The 27,027-nt window shown below is 44.7% G+C and overlaps 4 protein-coding genes across 15 annotated transcripts in view; 1 reads left to right on the top strand and 3 right to left on the bottom strand.

The window, feature by feature from the left end:
- Positions 1–1,043: 1,043 nt before the first annotated feature.
- On the bottom strand, positions 1,044–13,679 carry LOC121591783 (plasma membrane ascorbate-dependent reductase CYBRD1). Of its 8 annotated transcripts, none has more exons than XM_041912727.1 (6): positions 13,396–13,679; positions 11,264–11,572; positions 5,198–5,418; positions 4,903–5,125; positions 3,809–3,958; positions 1,044–3,724 (listed from the first exon to the last, which is right to left on the bottom strand). In XM_041912727.1, exons 2-6 carry the CDS (start codon positions 11,380–11,382, stop codon positions 3,577–3,579), a joined length of 861 nt encoding a protein of 286 aa, XP_041768661.1. In that variant the 5' UTR covers positions 11,383–11,572; positions 13,396–13,679; the 3' UTR covers positions 1,044–3,576. The 8 variants fall into 8 exon arrangements, with proteins under 8 accessions (XP_041768661.1, XP_041768655.1, XP_041768660.1 ...); XM_041912721.1 differs by lacking the exon at positions 13,396–13,679 and adding an exon at positions 13,244–13,335; XM_041912726.1 differs by lacking the exon at positions 13,396–13,679 and adding an exon at positions 12,462–12,750.
- A 299-nt stretch (positions 13,680–13,978) lies between these two features.
- Positions 13,979–17,052, bottom strand: LOC121591782 (25S rRNA (cytosine-C(5))-methyltransferase nop2). The gene is made up of 2 exons (XM_041912719.1): positions 16,828–17,052; positions 13,979–16,704 (listed from the first exon to the last, which is right to left on the bottom strand). Exons 1-2 carry the CDS (start codon positions 16,922–16,924, stop codon positions 14,294–14,296), a joined length of 2,508 nt encoding a protein of 835 aa, XP_041768653.1. The 5' UTR covers positions 16,925–17,052; the 3' UTR covers positions 13,979–14,293.
- A 94-nt stretch (positions 17,053–17,146) lies between these two features.
- LOC121592524 (cytoplasmic tRNA 2-thiolation protein 1) lies at positions 17,147–18,558 on the top strand. The gene is made up of 3 exons (XM_041914029.1): positions 17,147–17,339; positions 17,420–17,471; positions 17,532–18,558. The coding sequence occupies exons 2-3, from the start codon at positions 17,424–17,426 to the stop codon at positions 18,510–18,512; spliced, it is 1,029 nt and encodes a 342-aa protein (XP_041769963.1). The 5' UTR covers positions 17,147–17,339; positions 17,420–17,423; the 3' UTR covers positions 18,513–18,558.
- Positions 18,559–21,375: 2,817 nt separating this feature from the next.
- Positions 21,376–27,027, bottom strand: part of LOC121593073 (Down syndrome cell adhesion molecule-like protein Dscam2) — a 46,676-nt gene continuing 41,024 nt past the window's right edge. For 3 of the 5 annotated variants that reach the window (XM_041915120.1, XM_041915119.1, XM_041915121.1), the window contains exons 21-25: positions 24,835–25,276; positions 24,341–24,747; positions 22,514–22,702; positions 22,260–22,434; positions 21,376–21,936 (exon numbers count right to left, since the gene is read on the bottom strand). In XM_041915120.1, the coding sequence (XP_041771054.1) occupies positions 21,798–21,936; positions 22,260–22,434; positions 22,514–22,702; positions 24,341–24,747; positions 24,835–25,276 (1,352 nt within the window). In that variant the 3' untranslated portion in view covers positions 21,376–21,797. Of the gene's footprint in view, positions 21,937–22,001; positions 22,435–22,513; positions 22,703–24,340; positions 24,748–24,834; positions 25,277–27,027 lie in introns of all 5 variants that reach the window. The other 2 variants (XM_041915123.1, XR_006004726.1) reach the window with 2 other exon arrangements.

The raw sequence follows: 27,027 nt of genomic DNA, 5'->3' as shown, positions 1-27,027 counted from the left end.
TTTTCCAAAAGTTTAAAATCATCAAAAATACAGAAATTACCGAATTTCAAACACGAATTGCTTTAAATAAGTAATATATTACATAAATGAACCAAAATTATTCATTTAATCATAATTATTATTAATCAAGTATATTTTGGCTGTAAAACGTGATATACCGAGCTGTAAAACTTACGTGAAAATTCGAGCTACGCGAATATCTCCGGAACGCATTATTCGCGTAACTCGGGAAAGACTTTGCTTTATACATAGAGTCGGTTGATGATATTTTATCACACATTTCATGTAATAATCCCTAGCGAATGAACATATTTTAGCTAAATCAAAATATTTTTAAACATTTCATCTTTATTCCCTCCCGTTTTTTGCACTCATTCGTGTAAAATTGTTACGGAATAAAAAAAGGGTTACTAAGCTAATTAAATTTGATAGGAATCTATCGGTAAGCGAAATCAATTGATTTGGTTATGAATACGTTATGATTATTCTCCCATACAGCACGTACAATCATAGAAATTCTCCAATAATTTCAATTTGTGAATGGATTTGCGAATTACGATTGAAGAAAAGTGAAACAATAATATTGGTCTGGTGAAGAGTTAATCAAACTTATTTGTAAAAACTAGGACCATGGCCACGTGAAAAATAATGCTTCTACGAACGAAGCTCTAGGTAAACCCGGTGATATTTTTATAATTTGTAGAAAGCAATGCGATCATAATGTTCTTTCATAATGCAACATGAAATGAAATGTTTTAATATCCTTGGTAAAAAAAAATCACAACACAAGGAGCACCAGCATTTTCCCTACAGATCTTGTTTTATTTATTTTTACATATACTTGTGTTTATGGTATGAAATGAGTTTTCCACAGCTTGGTTATGTTGTAACATTTTGCTAGGAAATGAGACGATAGCAAAAATTTTGGTTTGCATCATACTATGTGTGTATAAAAAATGGGTTTTTTCGCGTTAGATTAATTAATGCGTCAATCGTACCCTTTCCGGTTTCGCTCGTCCTCCGTCCCCGACCACGTTTGTATTGCAGGTTTTAAGCTAAGTAACGGACAAATATATATGTAAATATTCAAAGAGTGTTTCGCACACCAAATTTTGAGCACGCCCCGCGGAGCACCGGGTACCGGGCGAATTGCATTTAATGTGGGTGTGCTCGAACGGCACAACAAAGGTACACACGGAGAAGATACATAAATACGTGCCCTCTAACAAACGCGGTTTTCAAATACATTGTACTGTTTTCGATCGGATGGTGTAGGATGTTGCTGTTGCCTTCTTCTTTTTTTCTTTTTTGGGAGGTTGTAAATTCATTCTTATATCGTTTGATTGCTTACTCCACTGACTTTATCCTTTTTTGTATTTATAAGTAATTTGTTTTTTACTTTATAATAATAATCGTAAAAGGTGGTTTGGTCTGCCATCTCGGTGGCGTTAGCGTAGCGGTCTATGCAAACGCGCACCTATGGCCTGTGGGGAACGTAACGAAGACAAACATAACGAGGAAACAAATAACAACGCCGGTGCCGTAACCGTAATAGTACAGTGTGACACCATCCCAAGCACCTAGCGTAGGTGCTTGTTGCAGCATGACGAATTTTAGGTTCTTAGGGAATTCTCTTTGAACTACGTAAATACGACTTTAAATTTTTGTTTTTTGTTTTGGATTACATCGTTCACTAGGCTGTAGTAGTACGCACTATATAGTGTTTTTTTTTTGTTGTTTTTCGTGGAAATGTAATGTAATGCTACCGTAACTTCACCCTCGGAGCGTGGCAAGATGTGCCACGCTGTCACGACGTCTATGTAAAGAGCAGATGTTTGCAAAAAACTTGGTGGGTTTTTCCTTCCCTTACAACGCAGCTAGCGCTTCATTCTTCGGACCTCGGTATGCTTATTATCATCCTCCATTTTCCCCTCATTGCGCTGTGTTTTTTTCCTTGATTACACTCATGCTTTTGGACACATCCGTTACGTTTCCGCAACAAACATTCATTTTATCTTGTCCTTGTATGTATGTTGTTATATGCTTCTTCTTCATCTCTTTCCTTTAATAATTTATACGTTACTTTTTTGTTTGAACACACATTTTTGTTTCTTTAAATATATGCATATGTTTGTTGTTGTTGTTGTTGTTGTGTTAATTTTGTTCTGTTCTGCCTGCTTCTGTATCTGTCTACTCGATCGTACTCAATGGTCGCCCTCTAAAATCGATTTTCTGGCTGCCGCTGTATATCAGCGCGCCCATTCCGTAAGTATTAGAATTACATTAGAAAGAGAGGGGAGGGAGAGGGATGAGGTTTAAATTTATCTAAACTATCTCTTTTTATCTTTCGTTTTGCTATATTGTTGAAATCCCGATGGTTCGTTTGGTTTGATTGATTCTCGTTTTCGATAAATAGTAAAGTTCAATTCCGTCCACTTCAAATGAGCAAATGTTTCATCATATTCGGTTCAGCTAATGCTATGCGTTACGAGAGATAGGGATAGAGAATGTATGTAGACAGTGTAAAAGAATGTTCAAAACGTAAAACACAACACGCTGAGAAAAGGGAGATTATTTCTATAAACAGTATCCTGCGCGGGTTTTACACCATTGGCACTAACATTGTGTTTTTTTTTCTTCATTTTTTTTCATTTAATTACGTGGGATTGTGTGTATGATTTTGATTCATTTAGCTTAATTACTATCATTTCTTCTTGGCCGTCTACAACTTTCCTAGCGTTCGCAAGTCGTCTACTTGTGGACTTGGGCGGTACACCTACTTGGGTTAGCTGACGAATATGGGAGAGCGGGGTTTTGTTGAAGAAATTGTATCATATTAGTGATTAAATGGTATATGGATTCGGTCGCCCGCGCTTGACGTGCGTGTTTGACGCAAAATCGTTCGTTCGACCGATTCGCGGTTGCGGTTTTGATGCGTTTCAGATTAAAAACTTTTTCCACTGTTTTTTTTCTTTTTGCTTTTCATGTGTCACACTTTCGGGTGTTGTTGCTTCGATGTGCTGTTCAATGTGGTGAGAAGGTGGATCGTAACGTATTCTAAACATTGCCGCTCGAGATCAACGCTCCAGTCGGCGGAAGGAGTTGTATAAATAACATTATTAGATCAACAAAATGTTGCCATTCTTTTTAGACTTTTTTTCACACTCGTAACACAGCATTCAAACAATCGGAAAGATATATTAGACACAAACATACGCACACGCATCCACACGCACGTGCGCGTGTTGATAATAAAACAATTCCTTTCCTGGCTGTAGCCGGGAATGGTGGTTAAAATAAACATAACAAATCGTCGCACCGCATGCCGTACCGGGTACGCTGTCGTAAAACTAAAGTACGTAAATACCTCTTGTCATTAACTATTCGATCCATAAATTAAACGACATTGCAGCCGTCTGCCGTACGCGCGCACCTTTGTTTTCGACCGTTTGAATTTGATTTCTTAATCGGCTCGCAGTCCCCACCGTTGGGGTTTTGGGTGGTTACCGGTTTGTTTCAGCCGTTCCATCTTAGCCTTTAGATATTATGATTGAGCTTATAAAAAAATTGCTTGCTTTAGATACGCTCGGTGACGTACACCTTGCAGTTGGCCGGCGAGTTGGAGCGTCGTACCGCGAACGGTATGATGATGCCCAGCCCGGTCAGGATGACTCCGATCGAGTTCATAATGATGCCCTCCTCCACGGTTTGTGAGTAGTTTTCACTGAAAAAGACGCAAACGCCAAAAGCAAGGTATTAGTTTCGCGTATGGAGGGGAGGAAGGGTGGGAGATTGCAACCAAACTTACCCAAGCTCAAAGTGAGCCTTCTGGGTCAGACCGGTGACGGCGGTAGCGATGGCCAGCATGAACGTGGCCACACCGAAGCTGGCATGAATCGGAACCATGGTGGAGCGGAACTTGTAAGTAGCGTTCTCGCAGCACAGCAGAATCAGGAAGCTGTAGTAAGACAAAACAAAAAGGAGATTAGAAGTTGAGTAGTATTGTGTTTGATAGATGTTTAAAAGATCATTTTGCTCTAGATTTGTGGTCTCCAACCTGTGGTCCGCGGACCTGTGAAAGATTTGATTTTTTTTTAAAGAAAAGCTTATTACATTACAAATCGTTCATTTTTCCCACAATCAACATTAGATTTCCAATAGGCATGTCTAGAATAATATTGAAGCATATGTTTGATCAAAAAGCTTTACACAAAGTTTACAAAATATATGCCCTATATATTTGGGCCGCGGCAAATGTACTTTCAAACACAAGAGGTTCGTGGTCCTATAAAAGGTTGAAGAGCACGTTTCTAGATTATAAGAACGCTTAGTTATGGGTCCTTTGATTTTAAGTGATGTTTGTAGGCCAGGTTGGAAACCAGGTCCTTAATCAAGAATCAATAGATAAATAAATAAATAATTAAATAAATCAATAAATACGTAGGTTTATTAATCTTCCTCACTCGATTCTTTTCAATGAAAAGTTCTTTGGATATCGAATCGAATCACCAAAGATTCTTGTTTCAAGACTTATTTCGTTCTTCAAAGATTCGTGAACCGCTAAAGAATCTCTAAAGAGTTAACATTTGAAGTATCTATCACACACGTTGATATGTGATCTTCGGATGATGGAGCGATTCAAAGATCCAGAGCAGTGGAGAAACAAAGGAAAAACCTTTAACGAGTGAATCATAAGTCTATAAAGAATTTTGACTAATAATTCTTATAGACATCCAACGAATCTTTAAAGATTTATATATCTTTCGAGATTGATGATGATTTACATATTGATGGATTCAAATTTAAAACTCTTTCAATTTGATGAATTTTGAATCGAAGATATTGATATCCAAATTTGCTTCACCTACCAGCTAGGAGCACTTACTCCTACTAGACACCCACCTGAAGAAGCCCAGCACAAACTGCAGCGCAAACAGTCCCATCGTAATCATGCCCAGCCAGGAGTGCAGCGAGTAGAAGTTCGGAATCTGCTGCTGGTTATGCGAATCCCAGACGGCCATGAAGCCAATCACTATGCACGGGATCGAGCAGGCGTGGAAGAAGGTATGGCACAGCTTGACGATCAGGTGCGAACAGCAGCGACAGATTCGGTACAGCAGGATGGCTACAATGATAAGAACATGCATGAAACATTCGGTCCAGCTATTGTCCACGGACGGCACAGGCAAACGCTTACAGAATCCGGACAGCGTGATGTAGCCACCGATCATGAGCACCGGGTGCAGGTTGAACTGCAGCTTCGGGTCGTCCATGTTGAAGCCCTTCCGGTAGTAGATCGTCCAGAAGATGGTCAGCACCGAGGCAGCGATCAGCAGGATCGAGGAGACGACCACGACCAGTATGTACTCGAACCATGCGCCACAGTTCCAGACGCGATCGTCATCGTCGTCGTATCGCCTGTAGAAATAGAAAGCAAGCAGGGAAGGTTAGGGATGGCCTGCGGGACGATCCTAAGGGCAGTTGGTAATTGAGTTACACGATTAGTGAGGAGAATGAATTTATAATCTCAATCTTGCCCCAACAACCTTTGCCATTATTCTCGCTCTACTATCCTTCTCGTTCTCGTGCCCACACGTCCTCCCAATGATGATGGTCTTCTATGTCCCGCAGCTTCCTAACGCGGGCACGATCTGGAAGCAAGAGGGAAACCTAACCCAAGATCATGTGGGTTCAACGGGGGAGCGGGGACGAGCGACATCCTGCTGTGGTGAATCAACTTGGTCGTCGTCGTCGTCGCAACCACCCGGACGTGCTGTGTGCTTGGCCGCGCAGTTGACGCGAAGAGGTCAATTTAGTTAATTGGCCCCCGGGCGCAAGTCGAGACGAGCGGGTCGAGGCGAGATGCGATGGGACGCCAGGACCGGGGCCGGGGTCTGCTCATTTAACGAGTTCCAATAGGCACGGCCCGCAAGTGGGTGGATGCGTCGTCCGCGCGCCAACAGTGCGTCAACTCGACTTCATTGCGATTGCAAGCCTAAACAATTTCTCAACCGCAGCTCCACTTGTTTTTTGGCTCGATTCTGCGACCGTTTGACTCCCAGTTCCCAACACGCACACATACACACACACACACACTTCTAGTGTTACACGCTAAATGAGATGTGTTTCTGTGTGTGTCTGTTTTTTCTCTGTTTGTTTGGTCGTTTTGTCCCCGTCGGTACACCATAAATAGGCAATGTAAACTTGATGCCCATCCATCTCCGACGGACTGCGGGTGGGACGCTTTAGCGCGTGATAAAATGACACGATAATTAAAGCAACGAGCAATCAACTACACGGGCGTGGATCATGGCGGTGGGTGGGTGGCTGTGGTAGAGATCACCCCAATGGGCATGGGTTTATCTGTGCGGCCGGCGTACGTTCATCTTTTCTTTTGGCGGGGGGCGCGCGAGAGCGGATTGCGCATTGCGCTGGGAATGGGCTGGACATCACGACATCACCTCGGAGCTGGCGCCGTTTATGACACTTTTTTTTTGGTTGGCAGCAGGGTGATGTTTAACGTAAACCATTATGTTTCCACCCGTCTCCCGGACTGGCCCAGTGCGAGCGTGCGATAATTTCATGCTGTTTTAATTTACGATCCTTGGCCGTACACGATCACACGGCTTGGTGGTTTGGGACATTGCGGGAGCAGCTGGTTTTATTTGTCCGCAGTTAGCAAATAGTGGCGTTTTAAGAGCAATGGTCTTTTACAAAGAGTTTTTGTTATGAAGTAATTTGTGATTCCCCCCCCCTCCCCTTGATAAGCTTTACATGAATATACAACGGAAGAAATAGTTGCAACAGCATAATGCAACAGCGAGAAACAGAGGAACCGAACCGATATACCGAAGTGAATTAATTTAAATGCTAAAACTAACTCAAAAACAGGAATGCAATCAAGCAGCCATCGAATGCGTTCGCTTTTCCCGGCCATGGTCATAGCCAACTGCCAACGCTAACCTTGCGCGCATTTTCCAGCAGAGAAGCCATCCCCTTTTCTTCCTGATTGTATCATTCGATTCGCCTCCCTTTCTCGCCCGTCCCTTGCATGCATATTAATTGCTTGATTTGAATGTTGCCCGGCGGCCTGCGGGCAGGTTGGCGTCCACCTAGGAAGCAAAGCTTGGCCAGAGTTCCTTGCCCTCACAGGCACAAGGCACTGCAGCGCTGCCAGAGGGCTCTACCAGCTCGAAAGCCTGCTCAAAAGTTTCAAGATCTTGAGGGAACTCGTTCGTTCGTTCGCAGTGTACGAGAGTGAAAGTAACCTTCCTCTCGTTTTGCTCCTCTTTTCCTCTCACCTTCAACGAGCCCTTTCTCTTTAACCCTTGCTAGTGATCCACCGTGCACGCGCACACACACACACACACACACACGTGCTGCAGTGGTTGCGGTTGCCGTCGAGTGGCGCATCGTGTCGGTGCGCAATCTGAACCTGCATCGCGTCTATTGCTTCTAGTGTTCCCGCCACCAAGCGGGTGGGTGGGTGGAAAATCAAACTTGTTTACACGAAGCTCCAGCTTCCCCTCGTCCCCACAATCTTCCCCACAGAGCGCACACGCACACCTTGGTTGCTCAAGTCTTTCTCTCGTTTCTTCGCACGGGCAATTTATGTTTTGTAAAGGGAGCCATTTCATTCCCACCTGTAGAGTGAACTGGGAGAGGAGGTGGAGAATTGGGGGGGGGGGGGAGCTTCTATGATCGGTCCAAACGTGCGGTGTGCTTGCGGTCCGGAGCCGGCCTCTCTCACATAAAAAAACAAGCGCACGAAGGAGGGAAGGTGGTAGGCACGGATTTGAATGTGTTTTCCTTGCGGCTTTCCCTCCGGGCACACTCTCCACACGACCGGATCGGTATGGCAGGTTTATTTTCACTTTCTTTTTGCTATCAAACCGACCCCTCCGGCCGGCTGGCTGCCAGCCAGCACTCTCTTCCGACCCCGGCCGCTCGCATTGATCGATTCGCGCGCGCAAACACCTGGTAGCTGGAAAATTACCCCCCTGTTCCTCAACCACCTTCACGTCAACACTTCCCTGTGTTTCAAACCGTTCGATCGATTGATCGATGTGAATCGGTTTCGCCACGCTCACCGAAAAGAGGAAGATCCGGCCTGCTGCTTTGTGGTTGGCTCGATTGGGCATTTGAATTTTCTCTGGCAATCGCTAACGCGCAACAAAATCACGCATCACGGGTACGAACAATAAAAAACCAAAACCAGGAAACTAATATACTCGAGAGCCGGGCAAAACAAATCAATAGTTGGGAGTGGTTGGAGCAACTACTCGCACGTGGATGGAGTATTGATTTTACATTTTCCCGTGTATTTGCTGCATCATTTTTCAATTAAGCTGCCCCCGGTGCGGGATGGTCGGTTAGTAGGGATGGGTTGGGTTAGAGGTCACGAGGGAATGACCACATCATAGTTACAGGTAAGCGCGCGACACGTGACGGACAGTAAATTGTTACTGCCATCGGGAAGATAATAACCGCCTTACCCTCCGGTGGTGGTGGAATTTCGCGGCATGTTGTTGGCGGGGCAAGCAAACACAACCACACACACAAACTCACGGCAATAGAACACAGAAACACAGAAAATTTCTCACTAAACCACAGGTAAAAGCGTGCCAATACGCTTCTACGGACACTTTCAACACGGAACAGTCTACCGACCGTTTGAACTATTTCGCTAGCTATTTCTGATCAGACTGAACGAGAAAAAAGAGCAACTCGATTCGATGATTCAGCCCCCACACAGTACACACACACACACGGTACACTAGGAAAGCACCTTCAGCTCGCGACTGTGTTCACTGTGTACGTCGTTTAGGCAAATACGGAGGAAAACATAAGAAGGAAAAAACCGCGACCCGTGAAAGCCCGTGCCCGTGCGCGTCAGCGTTGCAGCGTTGCAAATGTGATCAGCATCTCCAGCCAGACTGACGGACTATTCAATCTGCGCCAGTAACGTTTTATCACCACCACCATCACCACCACGGCCACCATCTCGCTACTAGAAACGCTCACATCTTGGCTCTCTAATTCTCTTTTCTCAAAACTTGGAAGGGGTGGAGGATCGCATCCCATGAAGCGATCGCGAGACTCTCTAATGCTCTCGATCTCTTAAATGTGGCCGTTCGGCTGGCAAGAGTCGAAACGATATAGTTTCTTCTCTCCCTGAAAAGGGCTCTCTGGTCTGTCTCTCCCTTCGTTGGTTGGAAGGTTTTTTTTGGCTCCGGGTGCAGCGGGACGGGGATCGGGGTTTGGTCGGTTTAATGGGACACTGTTGCACCGAACATTTAGCGGACCCGGGGCCACACGCTGTTGACGGAAGCGTGTAAATGCAATTAGAGAGCTCATAAAATGGAACATCTTTTAAATCGCTCTAGGGAGTGTGGATGCTTTTGTTGTTTTGTTTAGGTCTAATTTGGACAAGCAGTTTGATGGCAATTTAAAACACCTGCGAAGGTTTGGGGATTAGGTTTTCGTGAACGGTTATATTTGTTTTAATCGCAGGCTCTCCATCGAATCCCGCCCAGATCAGTATTGTGTGATTGTATTTGTGCAACGGAGGTTAACCTTACTAGATGCCCCCATAGGTCTGCCCAAGGCCCGCGTGACCGCAGTCAAAATAATGAAGAAAAATATTGCTTCTCGATACCATTCACGTACTTTAGTGATAAATAATTTCATTGAGCTTCAACTACACAGTTGTTCATTGTATTCAGAGACATACATTTGGGAATATTTTGGAAGATCGATAAACCAAACTGTGAATGTGAATATGTATAAAATCGTATATACGTTTGTATTTAAAGTAACCAATACAATGTTACACTAAGAGGTTGAAACTAGTTTGTTAGATATATATGATAAGTATGTTACAAATAGGTTATGCATAGGTACGGTTTTTTAGATGTGTAACATTGAATAAGTTTAGTTATGTAGGGTAGGTGTTTAATTTCTTATTTACATTTATACAAATCAAATGACACAAACCATAATGCAAGTCTTTCAACGTCAAATCGTTCAACTTGCAAGATGCAATACAATTTCTTCTTCTGATCTCATAATATAGGATGATTTCGATTTTATGACACTCATAAGCGCTGCCATCAATCATTGAAATGTGATTTCTTCAAAAATATGTTTTGTGATAACAATCGAAAGGCCAACAAATCGTGGTAGCGTCATGTGTCAAAATGCTTGTAATCTCATTATTTCATTATTTCATTGATCCAAATGCGCAAAACGCTAAATAACATAGAATTCAAAAAAGGGGTTTCCCCACAAAATACATAAAATTATACGCCCAAACATAAAATTTGTCAAAATACACAAGTTTGCAGACGTTTTGATACAAAAAATTATGATTTCTAAATATTTTAATAAACTAAATTTTGATCCGAGTATTCTTAACACTGTACAGATGCATAAAACTGATCTTTTAAAAACTTTCTATTTATTTTTTAGTAACGAAGTAACTATTTATAAATAATTTTAAAAAAAGTTCCAACACTGAACAAACTTGTTTGTAATGTTTATATAACATTTCAAAAAGAATTCTGTTTAAAAACTAAAAGAGCGACAAACTTCTTTCTTGACCATACCCAAAGAGAAAGAGGAGCACGGTTCACGACGACACAGAAGGTGAATCTCGGGACTGGCTAATCTGGCAGCGTACGATCATAATTGGGATGCTGCAATCGGTGTCTCGATGAGTGGCAGGAAGCCCGTACCCGTCTGTACCCGACTCAATTTATGATTATTGAATGAAGAAGCTCTACCCACTTACACGATCTTTGTACGATGTTGTCGAATGCGGCTCGGAATATCTCCAAGTAGTTCCTGTCTAAGAGGTTTAGCTTATGCGTGCGTGACTGTGGTTTGGTCCCGTGATACACTCGTCAAGCGTCGTATACACCTTACAACACAGCGTGTTTGTCATGGGTTTAAATCACACAACCTTGCACATATGCAGGACATATTTTTCGTGTTAATTGTGGATAACAACACTCAGTCTCTGCCTAATTAAGTCCTTAAATGGGTTTAGGAGATACAACCTTTGACCCCCGGACTCTATGGTTGTTGCGTCAAATTCGAACAAGAGCTCGAACAAGAGGTCTCCAGTAGGTAGCAACTACTTCTAACAGCACTACCACACTAACAGATATGCGAATAACTCCGAGGTCATTAGAAAAAAGGCGTATATCTGACTGGATGATGACGTTGCTTAACTCAGAAAGTTTCAAATATCTTAACTTACTTTTCGTCCGGCGGCGGTGGCATATCATGCTGGCTCGGACTTCTCGGTGGCGTTTTCTCGCTCTCCATCATCGCTAGCGGAGCCTCACAGGGCAGGGGGCTCACCGAGGATCCGTCCATTTTGAGCTTTATTTTGGCGGTTTTGTAGTGGCACACGTCTCAACGGGAAAGCGGAATCGGCGGTTTGGCAGACTGCGTTCGTTTCTCGGGAACACTGGGGTCGGGATGGATATCACACACTGCGGCGATGCTGGTGATGGATCCGAACTGGGTTTGGTCGATGGTCGATTTGCTGTGATAAAGCGTGCGCCTGTAAGAAACAAACGAAGCAAACACTTGCTACAGATGTCGGGGAAAGATGTCGTAATCTTGAAATCTTGCAATCTCTTTATGATATACGCGCGCGCGTGTGTGTGTGTGAGTGACGGAAGGTGAAGGCACATCTTCACAGGTACATCTTCTTATCATTCCGGGACAAGATAAATTTAATTTAAATTTCTTCATCCACTAGATGTGCTAGATTTCATGCTGCTGTTAGCAGAGCAGGCTCGAGAGTGGGCTAAGCACGAGCCTTCGAGAGTGAAAGAGCAAATTGAAGCGCACACCAGAAACAGAGAGCGAGAGAGAGAGAGAGCAGGAAGTATGCAAATGCAACCTGCAAAAGCGGACTGGAACTGTCCCGGGCTTGGCGTTGCAGCGGAGTTGCAGTAAGCAAGGGTCGCGACCACCCGTCTTTGTCCTTAGCTTCGTCTTGTTTCTTGCACATCGAACACACCAAGAGGCTCACTAGGTGCTGTGCACCAAAAATGCACTCGAGAACAAACTTCTCGATTCGAATCAGTAACCAAGGGCGCGGCGAGAAACCCCCCTTTCTAGGGCCGCGGCTGTATTGCGCGCCAATCGATATATCAGGCCTGCCCGGGAGCAGCCGGGAGTGGCATCCGGAAAAAAGGAACTACTTCACTGCTTTGTTTATCTCACTCAATTCCTGCTGCGTAGCACAAGCAAGCCAGTCGCCAGGAGCGTTTTGGGACAAACCCTGCCCGAACGCGGATGAAAGCAGTAACACACGCGCGCGGGAAAACTCGACCGTATTCGATGGTGGGGCAACGTCCAGCAACACCAGCAGCACAATAGCACCAGCAGCAATTTGTTGATTTTGCTTAATAAATCACAGTAAAAACCGTGTCACTACACACTACCTGGGTGGCCCGTGGAGATGCGTACCAGTGCTGTGATGCTGCTACTCCCTTTTGCTGCTCTCGGGAAGGGCGGAAAAGCTGCCCAAAAAAGCCGTGAGTGCAAAGTGCTACACCAGAGAAAATCACTTTTCCGCACATGTGTGTGTATGTGTGTGGCTTTGTGAGCGGGAGAGGAATCATCTCTTCCACACGCACTGGCACGCTCTAGCTTCACGCGGGAGTGTTACTCCAGCAAATGTTACCGAAGAACCGTGGAAGAGATGCTGTGAAGCAGGAGCATAACAACGAACGCGGAAAAACACCACTGGAGAGTTGGAAAGCTCGCGAGAGCAAGGGCCCGTATCGAATGGAGATGCTGCGGCGATGGCTACTTTGGTTGAGGTTTATTTACTTTTGCTTTTAAATTATTCAAACGGCCGTTACTTCGAGTGTGGTGCACATGGGGCCCAGGGAAGAAAACACACATCAGAAGCACAGATGAACGCGCAAACACTTGAGAGCGGGAAGTTGGGTTTAACAAGCTGCAAGATGGTGGGGGCAAGGTACGGAGCGTTCTAAGTGCAGCTAAACCGTTGCGTTCGTTTTTCACCTGTCGATTGCCGAATAAACTTTAGAATGAAGGGCAAAAAAAGAACCACACACACTATCGACACAACTGTTACTGTCCACTGGTAACGGCGGAGGTGCAGAAACCCTCATTTGAACAGCTTCAAATTCAATTACACTTGCCCCCCAAAAAAAACGATGTTCGTTAGCCCTTTGAGAAACAACACACATACCCAAAAAATCCTCCCTTTGCGTAGAAACTCCTAAGTTTTGGGTTGTATGACGGGAAATATTTCGATTCAATAATGCAACAACCTTCGGATACTTCTTGACGATGGGGAACCCCTCCCCGTTGAGGGCTTAAATAATTGAACTGCCTTCTCACCAAACGTGTGTGAACGTGGAACTAATTCTTTCATACGTTGCGTATTCCTTTTAAGCAGGCGTCCGCGTGGCTATCGCGTGGTTTTGTTGATACCGCTGTGGGTGGAAAGGCTTTGACGGCGTGTCGTTGGCGTCCTTGCGTCCTGTGTAGCGCAGGAAAACTATTTCCAACGGTGTACCTCGGCAGCTCAACTATCAAGACGAGTAGTGTGGCGAGCTAATAAATTTGGAGAAGACACAGTTACTGCACAAACATGAGCGAGCACTCAAGTGAGAAAATGTGTGATGTGGTGGTCGCATTCGTTTTTCGGATCAAATCGGGTGAAATTGCTAGTGAGGGAAGAGTTTTCGTGCCCTTGTCCTTAAAGGAGAGTTTTCTTCACATCCGGGATTGATTGTTTACTCCGATTGTGTCAGTGTATGTGTGTGTGAGAGAGAGAGAGAAGCGCTGGTGAGAATGAGCAAATGAAAACTCAACTAGGGAGAGAGCGGAGGGTTTCGTGTTAACGCCCTTTTTGTAGAATGCATGCGTGAAAGGATGGCGCTTCAACACGTGTTTAGGTGATTGCACTGGGCTCGTACATCATTTGAAATAAACAACGCAAAATACGATATTTAGTATGGTAAATGAAGTTGTGACTATAGGACTACTCGTGGAGTTATTGCTAGAAAAAGTGGATAATGTTACATTACATCCTTTACTAGAAGGTTACTATTTGGTCGAGTTAAATAATTACTTAAAATCATATTTACATACAAAAGTGTCGTAAACAACAGCACACAAATATAAATCGTTGTACATTAGGTTCATTAGAATTAATTTTATTGTATTCCCACCAAAGGAATAAGCCAATAAACAAGTAGGGTGAATAAATCTAATTACATTCGCTCGACCGTTACTACTTAGCCGTTCTCATTTTCCCCACCTTACTTTTAAACGCACCCTTTTTCACCCCCTGCACCATCTTCTTCTTCTCGCCATTCTTCTTACCCCCTGGGCCAGCTTTGCCATTCTTAGTCTGCACTTGTTTGAGCTTCTTCTTCAAACGCAACGCCTCTTCCGCTTCCCGTTGTTCGGTCTTGCTTCTCGGTGCCGGTTGACGCTGCTTGCTGCTGCTGCTGCTGCTGCTGTTGCTGCTGCCGTTCGTTGCTGGCTGCTTAGGATCTTCGTTTGCCTGCTTTTGTGGCTTTTGCTCCCTTTCCCCAGCACTCGGCTGTGGTTGTTTGGGCTTTTTCGGTCCCTTCTTAACGTTCGCTGGCTTCTGGAACACCGTCACGACGTGGTTCTTGTTTTTGTCCTCCCGCTGTGCCTTGCGCTCGTCGATAATGTCCTGGTAGTACCAGTCGCGCTTGTCGATCTTCTTCGGCAGCTTCATTTCCTCCTCCGGCTCTTCCTCCACTTCATCCTCCGCCTCCGGCTCACCGTCCACGCTCTTCGGTATGGCGTCGGAGAATTTCTGCAGCTTCGCCACGAAGAACCCGTCCAGATTGTGGGTGTGGGGATAGAAGCGACGCGTTAGCTTCATCGTCGGATGAAACCGGTGCGCCCCGAAGTTGGTCATGCCCTCGACACCGAAGTCGAGCCCCGTCGGCACCAGGCGCACGTTGCGCCGTTTCAGCGCGAAATCAATCACCCATTCGTTTTCCTGCGGCAGGATGGAGCAGGTGGAGTACACCAGGTAGCCACCGGTCGGCGAGCTGGCCGACAGGCAATCGATCGCGGTCAGCAGCAGACGCCGCTGCAAGTTGAAGCACCGCTGCACATCGATCTCATTCTTCGTGGCCTTCACGCTCGGGTCCTTCGAGATGACGCCCGAGCCGGTGCAGGGCGCATCGAGCAGCACGCGGTCGAAGCCCTTCATGATGTTGCCATACTTGATACCGTCCATACAGGTGATGACTGCGTTCTGTATGCCGAGCCGATGGAAGTTGCCCAACACCGCGTGCAGCCGCTCCTTGTTTGCATCGTTCACAAACAGCACGCCCGTGTTCTTCATCAGCGCGGCAATGTGGGAGCTCTTGCCGCCCGGCGCAGCGCACATATCGAGAATGCGTTCGTTTTCCTCCGGCGCCAGGGCCATTACGGGCAGCATGCTGGAGCCACCCTGCAGCATATAGTGGCCGGCAAGATACTCCGGCGTGGCTCCCAGTGGCACTTGTGATGTGTACACCACCAAGCCCTCCTTCGACCACTTCCCGATCGGGTCCAGATTTATGCCGCGATTGATCAGCGCCTGGGCTAAATCGCGACGCCGAGTCTTCAGACTGTTCGTGCGGATCGTCACGGGGCGTTGAATTTCCGACGCTTCGAGAAACTCCAGCAGCTCGTTCGGCGAGAAGATTTCCATCAGCAGGCCCATGAAAAAGTCGTTGTACGAGTAGTACAGACAGAGATCCTTTCGCAGCAGGTCGATGTACTCGCAGCGGGAGCGATTAGGATCGCGATTCGCCGCAAAGTCCGACAGTACGCCCACCACGTCCTTGATACGCATGTTCACGTCCTGCAGGCTGGTCGTTTGCGCCAGCTCTTCCTCGGTCGGGAAGGCAAAGCGTTCGCGGTTAACCGCGGCTTCGGCCATTTCGGCGTCAGCTTCCTTCTGCTCCCGCTCCATCCGTTTCTTCAGCTTCTTGTTGGCCGCCTCAATCGGCAGCATATCGCCATCCTCATCGTCTTCATCATCGTCATCTTCATCTTCATCTTCATCTTCATCTTCATCATCCTCATCATCCTCATCATCATCATCGTCGTCCTCATAATCTTCTTCTGCGCCCATCTCATCGTCCTCCTCTTCGTCGTCCAGCTCTTCGCCAACATCCTCATCTTCGTAATCATCTTCCTCGCCCTCGACGCTCTCCGCCTCCTCATCATCTTCCTCTTCTACATCGCTGTCCATCTCCTCTTCCTCCGAATCGCTCTCATCTTCCGATTCCGCTCGTTGGAGAAACTTCTTCATTTGGCTTTTCGTCACCTGTACCTTCTTCCCGACGGCTGCCTTTTGCTCTTCCTCATCCATTTCATTATCGCTATCGAACAAGTTACGACCCTTCTTCGCACTGCCATTCTGATGGCCATTGGTTGCGACGGGCTGTGGCGTTTTGTTCTTTTGGCCCAGTTGCTGGTACTTCTGTCGGCTCTTTTCGATGTTGAAAATTTCCGCCGGATCGAACGTGTTCGGTACGGCGGCTACTTTCGCCGCGTTCTTGGTCGCTTTTTTCGTTTTCTTCTCTTCCTTCTGCTTTTGCTTTAGCATTTCGCGCTTCTTGAGCCGCTGGATTTGATGGCGGGACAGCTTCTTGTTGGAATCCTCATCTGAAATCAAGCGACCGGGTGTGAGAACTTCTCATGTGCTGCTGCCATCAATGGTATGTGATGTAAATATCGGTGGCCGGTGGGCCCTACGCTTAGCGAACCATCCGTCCCCAAACTACTTACCCTCGCCCTTTTTGAACTGAAACTCTGGCTCTGGCTGTTTCCGGGCTTTTCGGCCAGGTCCTTTTTTCGGTCTCTCGAGATTTATTTTACGGCCCATCCTAAAATACTTCACAAAAGCAAACGAAAACGAAAGGCTAACACGGCGCGTGGATTTATCGCAACTTGAAACACATTGAAAACGTGCACGTTGTTTGTTCAACACGAGGTGAGCGGCGAATTGACAGTTCAGTCTGCGCACCCGGTGAGCAATATTTGACACTTTAACGTCATGCTAGGTGTTGTTGACAAACGTGGGTTGAACGTCAACTAGCATTTCCCAAATTAATAGTAAGAAGGCAGTTTTATCGATGAAAAGCTTAAGTAGGAGTAATTTTAACAAGCTAAACTTGGATTTATTTTACATTGGAAAAGCTAAAACTTATTTTAAAGAAATCAAATTCAAATTTCAATGCAGTACAAAAACAGTTTCACGTTGCATAGGGGGTAGGAAACTCACTCGGTGCTTCTTATGTGTAGGTGACTGTAATGTAAACAACAACAAGCTGCACGCTTGTTCGTAATTCAGTATTGATTTTTCTTCGATTTTCCTCAGCACAATGCCTGTCCCCTGTGGAAGTAGCTGTGGTCGCAATGCTTTTATGCGGGTAAGTACATTTAAAGATACAAAAAACCCATCATATTCACTTTTATTCCTCATATTTCAGCGACCAAAAACGGGCGATACGCTCTGCAAGGAATGTTTCTTCCTTGCGTTCGAGACGGAAATACACAACACCATCCAGCAGGAGCAGCTGTTCCGGCCGGGCGAAAAGGTAGCGATAGCGGCCAGCGGCGGAAAGGACAGCACCGTCCTGGCGCACGTGATGAACCTGTTGAACAAGCGCTACAACTACGGCCTAGATCTGGTGCTGCTGTCCATCGACGAGGGAATCACCGGGTACCGGGACGACAGCCTGAAAACGGTGGCCCAAAACCGGGACGACTATGGCATGCCGTTGCGCGTACTATCGTACCAGGAGCTGTACGGGTGGATGATGGATCGCATAGTGGCGGAGATAGGCCGCAGCAACAATTGCACCTTCTGCGGCGTGTTCCGCCGGCAGGCGCTTGATCGTGGTGCACGCTTGATGGAGGTCGACTGTGTGGCTACGGGCCACAATGCGGACGACATTGCGGAAACCGTCATCATGAACATCCTGCGCGGCGATACGGCACGATTGCGGCGCTGCTGCGATATCAAAACGGGATCCAAAGAGGCGGACACGATCCCGCGGGTGAAACCGCTCAAGTATAGCTACGAGAAAGAGATCGTGATGTACGCCCACTTCAAGAAGCTGGTCTACTTTTCGACCGAATGTGTCTTCGCTCCCAATGCGTACCGGGGCCATGCGCGGGCGTTTTTGAAAGATCTGGAAAAGGTGCGCCCATCGGCCATCATGGACATTATTCATGCCGGCGAGCAGCTGCAAATCAAGGGCACGGTGAAGAAACCTGTCCGCGGGGTGTGCGGCCGGTGCGGGTTCGTCTCGTCCCAGCAGCCGTGCAAGGCATGTGTGCTGCTGGAAGGGCTAAACCGTGGATTGCCCAAGCTAGGCATCGGGAAGAAATCGAAGGGAGAACGGATGGTGGCTTTGCAGGAACAGCAGCTGAGGGAGAAGGCACATCTTGTAAAGAATGATTTTTGATGTGATTCGGATTTGTTTGCAATATACGTAAGCTTGTGGATGGAAATATTCGTTTGAGTTTTTATATTACCATTATTCATCATTAGCAGTACCTCCAGCAACCAGATCAAATCACTTATTAGAATTCCGAAACTACCAAGGCATAGACGTTAAGGACAAGTCTCTGCTCATGAGCTTTGTTTCGAACAAATACTTCGGATGTAAGCAATAGAAATCGACGACTGAAAAATTTCGAAAGATTCTCGAACATATTTTCACCAACCGTTACAAGCTACCAGATCTAAACTACAGGCAAGTGACGTTTCTTCAAATATAAGCTTGACTCTTCCGGAATATCAGCCTTTCTTTTGGTCATATTTTGATAAAAATAAGTTTGTTGAAACGTCTGGAAAGGAATGCAAACTACGAAGTTAAATCCATAACATTCCGTGGAGACCATTGAGAAAGGTACGGAAGCGAAAAGATTACCGCAAATATCCCTGACCAGCACGATAGTAGAATCAGTTTCAGATTTAGAGTGCGTACTGTATCTATTTCTGAACCGGGACATGTTTGCGATCCGTTCCAGCGGCGAGGCATATCTATGTTAAAAAAAATGAAGCAATTTCAGAACAAATCAGAACAAATCCGAAAAGCCTGGTGAGTGTTTCTTACCGTCGGAACCTTATGGGTTCGAGATTAGAAGCAGGACCCGAATCGACTCTGGATCAGCTCCCGGACCTGTATCCGTTACAGGGATTAGGATCAGTGCGATGACTCGATCGGAAACGACCGGAATCGGTGTCGGTCGGAGTCAACTGGAGCGGTCTAGTGCAATGTGCTTGTGAGTAGGCATTTCATTTCGTTGTGTTTTTTTGTCTATCACTTTGCGCGTGCTTTTCGTATACATGCCTTTGTCTCGAAGGCCAACTCCGGACGACTCCGGACAACTGAGGACGACTCCGACTCCCTGCGACTCCGGACGGCTCGGACTCCGAATGACTCAAAGTGACTCCGGGCAACTCCGGAGACTTGCAGACGACTCCGACTCCGAGCGACTTCGGACGACTTTGGACGATCCCGAACGACTCCAGATGTTTCCGAACTACTCCAGGTAATGCTGGACGGAACTACCTTCGGTTCCGAAATTATCGGTGTAGGATCGGAGTTGACTCCATATTTTTGCGAACTTGGGGGTAATTAGATCAGTTCCATGATCGGTATGGATTCAAGATCAATTTCAGGACTGTTCAGGGTGTGGCATCAGTTCCAGGACGAGATCAAAATCAGTTCGAAGACTGGTATAGGATTGGTACCAGTTCCAAGTTTGGAATGGGTTTAGGAATTGTGGCAAAACCGGTGTGGATTTGGTATATATTCCAGGACTGGTATGGAGTTGAGGATCAGTTCCAGGAACAATATGATTTCCGAATCTGTTTCAAGACTGGTAGTGATCAGTGTCAGGATAGGTTTTCGATTGGGAGCAGTTTCAGGGCCTGTTTGGAATGGATATCAAATCCACGGACGGTATTGGTTTAGCATTAGTTCCAGGGCAGGTTGGCAGGGTTGGGGCTCAGTTCAAGATTTTGTCCTCGGAGTCTCTGTCATTAATAAAGGGTTCCTTGATCTTGGAGATGCCCACGAGACTACTGTATCCGCTCGAATTAAGTTACAAAAGGTTTAAATCAATGACTAGTAATTACTCACGGTACTCTTTGATGATTAATTCAGAGTGTGATAGTCTCTTTGCGTTATTTACTTCATTTATCCCTGTTGAGTGCTGAATGATTGCTGTTGGCTAAGCTTGCAATTCATTTTTTTCATTTATCCGGCGCTACAACCGCTTTGCGGTCTTGGCCTGCCTCAGGAGTGTCCGAAACCGCTCACGGTCTCGCGCCTTCGTCTGCCAGTCCTTTATCCCGGCCTTAATGGCGGACGCCTCCACGCCATCTTGCCACCTCAATTTGGGCCTACCACGCCTCCTCTGTCCTTGTGGACGGCCTAAAAAGACTTTACGGGCTGGGTCGTCCGTTTCCATGCGTATAACATGGCCAGCCCACCGGAGCCTGGCGAGCTTTATACGCTGTACGACAGTGAGGCTCTGTAATGGGATGGGATCCGAAGCCCCATTGAGGGATAATACAGGCTCTCTCATCCAACTCCTATTCCGACACGTCCTCGTCGTGCAGAGTGGTAACATGTGCCTCCATATATCCAAGCTTGGGTACACGGGCTTGACCCAACCCCTCGGGCGGATGGTGGCACATGGCGAACCAGGAGGGGGGTGGGTATCCCGGGAAACTGGGTGCCTGAACGTCGGGGGGGCAATCCGACGCTAAACAAAACGGTCACGTGGGCGCGGGGCCAGTCACCCAGTCCCATGAATCAACGACTACGGAAAGCCACAGAAGTTTTCGAAACGGACATCCCGATACCGACCATACGCAATGTCCCCGGACTACTCTGAAAATGGGCTCATGGAACGTACGCACTCTAAGCGAAGCCGGAGCCTTGAAAAAACTTGATGATGCCCTAGCCACACTGAGCATAGACCTCGTAGCTTTACAAGAGATTCGGTGGCTAGGGAACGGTGTGCACAACAGGGGTGGTAAGCATTGCTACGACATATACTACAGCTGCCACGACCGCCACCGCGTGCTCGGAACGGGTTTCGCCGTAGGTCCCCGGTTGAAACCCGCAATCATGGATTTCAAGGCTATAAACGATAGGCTATGCACCCTGCGCATGCGAGGCAAATTCTTTAATATAAGCCTCATAAACGTTAAAAGCTTGCAATTAGCTTAGTGTATACTTGCTTCCCCTTTTTCGCATTAGTTTCGGATGATAGAACACCAACATAAATACGTAAAAGGTTACTCTTTCTTGACCGATTTACATTCAATGTAAAACAAAAACCGTATATTCAACTTGAATGAAGATATAAAAAATCTCATGACGGTGTGGGTATTGTGCTACAATAACGACAATAGTTTACTCTACACTACGGGGAAACTACACTGCTTGACGATGGATGATTGTAGGACACGGGGCACTGAACTCTCGATCGTAAAGCGTTCAGGTTCGATGCTGGAGGGTTCTGGAGGGCTCATTACCACCACGTAGGATCGGACTGGGTTTCGAAAAGAAGTAATCAAAAGTGACAGGAAGAGAATGGGGATGGAAATGGGAATAGGAGGTCGGTTTGCAATTCAACAGAAAGGTGGAAAATGTTTAAAAAGAGATAGAAAGCACGAAGAGTCAAGATTGAGATCAGCTGACTGGAAATACACGTGCCGTGAATTCGTTCTATCTCGTCGACGATTTGCACTCGTCGTGCCGTATAGCCTTTTCCATCGCGCGCTGTACCTCGAGATCTAGTGCCCGCTCGCGATCACTTTCCGTTTCGCTAAACTCGGCCGCTGTCACGTAGGTCTTATTGTGGTATCTACAAAACGAAGCCAAAACGCGATTACTAGTATCTGCTGGCTGGCAGGGCCAGCAAGTGTGTACCATTCGATAAAGGTTGACAGTGTTCCAAATCCGGTTTTGTGGTTTTGTATGTTTTTTTTTGTATTGGATTTTGTGGTATAGCATTAGGTGAGGTCAATTTTGAGTTCGGGAGACGTTACTGCAGTGTGTCGCTTCTAATGTGCTTAATCGGATGCGGCCACACGCAAAACGGAAAGGCCGTAGACGAATGCGATGCGATGCAGTAGGGCTCCCTTTTTGGTTAGATTTTGGATCTTGAGATTTAGGTACCTGAACTACCTGTGCGTACTTGAAGATGGTTGCATATCAAGGCAATGATTGTCCTTTGTCCGTAGCTGATGCCCGAAGTGGCCTTTCCCCGTAGCCTGGACGTGGCGGGGCGTGTTGGCGCGATGATCCCGCACCGGCGACAGTTCCTTGATCGATTCCGTGCTGGACTCGTGGTGTAGAATATCTGTACAGACAATGGCAAAACAGAAATGGGATTTAAGTTACTCCCGGCTCCGTGGATCGATCGCACGTTTAAACCATACTTGAACAGGGCGTTTTCGAAGGTATCCTAAAGGTGGGTGCGTTGGAGAATTCGTTTATGGGGCTGCTGCTATCCGACTCGGAATAGTTGCTAGGACCGAAGCTGCGTTGCCCCATGCGTCGCAATGCACCGTCGTCCCATTTGGCAGCGATTGATTTCGTTGAGCTGGGCATGTTCATTGGAGTTTCGTCTATCAAATTAAATATATTAAATATGTTATTTTTAATATATTTTTTTCGATAGGTGTTAATTTAATCTGTCAGTACAAAATTATTCCTAGCTTCAAAATAATTTTCAACTAAATTTCCATCACTCTTGTGATCATTTGACTAAACATGTGATACACAAAATTTCCTACATTATATTTAAGTAAAAAAACTTATGTTTATGTTTTTGGTTAGTTGTAACTGTTTTTTGGTGGTTTGGTTTGTAACTCCCACAATTCTTGGAATACTTTTTTTTGCATACAAACATTATGGAAAAGTAGAAAAACACAATGATATGGTATCAATAAAGTTTTATGACGAAAGTTGGTTCGACAATATGCAGTGAAATGCTTGAAATTAAAACTCTAACAAAATTACAGGCATTTCGAATTGACTAATTGTACTGTAGGTTTCATTAAAAAACAGTTTGAATTTTGGCAATAGTTTCGTACACATCCCAATATTTTTGAACTCATAACAAACAGCGTTTGTTTTAGATACTTGAGAATTTTCCATAGTAAAAAGTAATAAAATAATTTTTTTATAGTTCATATTATGAAAATTTCATATCCCACTCTATTAATAGAAACAATTACAGAATATATTATGTGTAGTAAATTTATTGTCTTAGGTAGAGTTGATTGTCTGAAGGGAGGAAATGTCCCTCCGTGTACGTAGAAGGCGCAGCATCGATTTGTATTTCTATTTTGTAGTATTTTTTTAATTTAATTTTAAATACGAATTTTAATTTTTAGCAATACGAACTTTTCGACCAGTATTCATGAAAACAACAATAAAATAATTACTCTGAAAGCTACAATAGGGCTTATTGCTTTTAAATATAATTTACAATAATTAGTGTTTATTTTGTGCTCTTGTTGTTCTTCCAGTATGCAAAAAAACTCGATACTAATGATAACTATGCCAGCTATTAATTGTTCAGTGTAATGAGTTTATGTTCCAGGAAGTGGAATTTTTATCATTTTTGAGTTATTGGTGTAGCCGATCTTTAAAATAAAGAAAATACTATAATTCAGAGTTTTTCAGAACACTGAAATGCTATTGCATTAGGACAGGCAAACTGCCCAAACTCAAAACTAAAGCTTTTAATGCGGCCCTCAACGGCTTGAGGGCTTTTTAATAATTATTATTGGAGTTATGACTATTTACCAAAATTTTAATCTTAAACTTATTGAGATGAAAATCAAGCTTCAATAATAGAAGGTAGAAATTTGATAGTTTTAGACAATGTTTTTTAATCATCTCGTTTTGGTTCACTACTTTAAACAATCATTAGAGAAGGGTAACGTCAACTAATGGTAACGGCCCTCAACGTTATTTGCGAAGCAATTCGTCCCACGATTCTAAAAAGTTTGTAGACATGTGCAATAGATACACGATATTCCACACTTATTATTACATAACAGCAATAAACACAGTGTTCCTAAAAGCTGTTATTAAACCCCACGTATGTAAACATGGTTCGACCGGCGCGTCCACGCGTATAATATGGCATTGTGTACTTTTCAGACTAAAAATACACTACACCGACAGTTGCAATAACATGAAACCACGTCCTGCCACGTCGTGTTTAAAAGACTGCATTTGAAACTCCAACTTACCGGTGTTGTAAAACTGTTGCTTGTGCCAGCTGGACTTGCCCTTGATGTGTCCTGGCATGTGACCGGTGCTCTCCAGCAACGGGTAGGCAGTGGCATTTAAATCACACTCCGGGTGGCCGAAGGTGCGGAACTGCAGCGAATAGTCTATGTTCGATGGGTTTAGGCTTCGCGGCTCCTTACATAGCCGGCCGGTGCTCGCGTTAAATGTGGCGTACGGTGAAATTTCGTACATTTCGGCGTTCTCCTCCTTGTTGATCACCTTGACGGGCGATGCACTGTACACCTGCTGGTTGCGGATGTTTTCCGACTGCTCCTTCATGCTCAGATCGGCCGATAGTGTTTGGGTGCTGTAGCGATCGGAGTTGTTGGTGAAGCACAAAACACCCCGATACTTGGCGCCAACCACACTGGAGAGGGAATCGAAAAAGACAATTGGCAACGTATTATGATATCAACAGGGTGTGATTGCTGACCTGCTTATTGCTAATACTTACAGACTTAAAACAATTACAATGATGGTAATTATCATCACCGTCGACTGCAGCCACTGGAACTCTACCTCGTCTGATAGCAGAATGGAATCGTTGTTCTCCTCCGGCATTGCCTTGTACTCTGGTGGCGGTATTTTCTCGCCCGAGAGTGTTAAGGTGGCAAAGTTATACTGTGCCATCGTTTTCCCTGCATCGTTGTTGGAGGTGATCTTAAGCTCGTACCATGTGGCGGGAATGAAATCGCAGAACGAAATGCTCCCATTAGTGTGCTGATCGCTGCCGGAAAGGTCGGATGAGACGATCGTCCAGAACGGTGTATGAAGCCGACGGTATTCGATGGAAAAGTGCGATATTGGGCAGCCACCGTTCAGCCAGGAGGTGAGAAACAGATTCAGGCAGCTCGAGTTGGTGTTGAACAGTTCTCGCTCCTCGGGAATGTGTGGGGCTTTTGAGGAGAGATTAAGGAGGAATGTGAAATGTCAAACTACGAACATACCTTTGTCGTTATGGAAATTAGAAACTAGCTAAATTATGTAGTGTTTGTCAACATACTGCAATACATTAATTTTCCATGTACGAAATAAGTTTGTAATATTCAATATAAATGTAAAAAAATCGTAAAAATAAAAAAAAATAATTCACAAGCAGTTGGATTATTGTCCACATTTAAAACGATTCACTTTCACTTTGTATCATTAAGTATAACAAATATAAGGTATATAATTCATGTGACTAAAAAGAATAGAAACATTGGTTTGTTGCCAAATTTTGTTCCCACTCGCCCCCATGTTTCATATAGGCTATGAGCTAATAAGCTGAACCATTTGGAACATGTTTTCCTGCAACTTACCATTAATAACGTATTTAACAATACATATGTGTGACAATACACTCGAGACCGTTGATGTATGATCCCTGTGACCAACTCATAAACAATCCTATTTGTTAGTATTGTTTGTGTTGTTTTATTTTTACAGGTCGTATTCAGGTGAGAATCATTGTGAGACTCGCGAGTCTAGTTTGAAATCGAACGTGTTTTTCGGGTCAAACTATCATCCGTATGCATGTGATGTCATTATTGGTCACTATCATGTCACAGTTGGTTTAGTTATGAGTGGAAACCATCGCCGCTTGCTAACTATCTTGTTTTGTGCGGTAATTCAAACAACCATGCTCACCATGTCAAGCACTGTGCTTGAGGCGTGTTTTTGTTTTCCATATGCGATAGGGACTCTTTTGAAACTTAAAATAATAATTTGTCGTGTGAACGCTTACACCGTACAATCGTTTCAGGTTTTAGTAAAGTGTTGGTGCCATTGCTGCTGGTAAATAATGTTTTTTTCTTTAATTTTGTTACCAATAGCACCCAAATCCACAATTGATGCTTCTAATTATGCTACCCAAAAGTTTCGTTTTTATCGAAAAGTTGATATACCGTCATATAAGGGCAAATTCATAATTTGTATTGTATTTAAGTGCTGGTCTAATGGACATTGATCATATAAAATTTCCGAAGGAATGGACGAAAGAATTATTTTTCTATGTAACAGCGAGAAACTAAATAGCTGACTTTAGTTAAGTTTGATATATTGTGCTATAGTTGGAGATAGTTATCATTTTCATTTCATTTCATAATTAGTTCACTCTGTCACTGAAGGCATTAAAAGCATAAAAAGGCATAAATAATAAAAGCAACGAGTATCGTGTAGTAATAATTCAATGCAAATGAGTAACATTAAGTTATTCTCACTTATAGCAATATTATACTCGTACGACTTGAAAACATGCCCGGCATAGGTTCAAGCCACGTATGGACCGTGGCTTCCAACTCTCTCCCCATAAATTAAAAATTGTTACGCCAATGAAGGAGAAGTAGATTGGACTGTAGATAAACCAACATTTCTACGTAATTTAATTATTTCTTCTTTCAAAAGACGGTAATGGAAACGGCAATTCGATCTATCAGTTCTTTTTTTGTAGTTGGCGTATTAGTTTTATTTGACAATCGAACAATCAGAACATCGTGCAAAAAAGTTTGAAAGGATATTATCATATTCTTATTTTTTTAATGGTGGTGATAGTATTAAAGGAGTCTTATCCTGGATATAATCCACCATATAAGGTGAATATGATTCACCACCAAAACGAGCAATCACAGGAAAATTACAGGATATGCTTTTGGAAGATCGTCGATTG

Source organism: Anopheles merus, chromosome 2L (assembly GCF_017562075.2).
Source record: "Anopheles merus strain MAF chromosome 2L, AmerM5.1, whole genome shotgun sequence".
Taxonomy (NCBI): Eukaryota; Metazoa; Arthropoda; class Insecta; order Diptera; family Culicidae; genus Anopheles; species Anopheles merus.
Note: the sequence above shows the minus strand (reverse complement) of the source record. Positions and strands in the feature narration are given on the sequence as shown.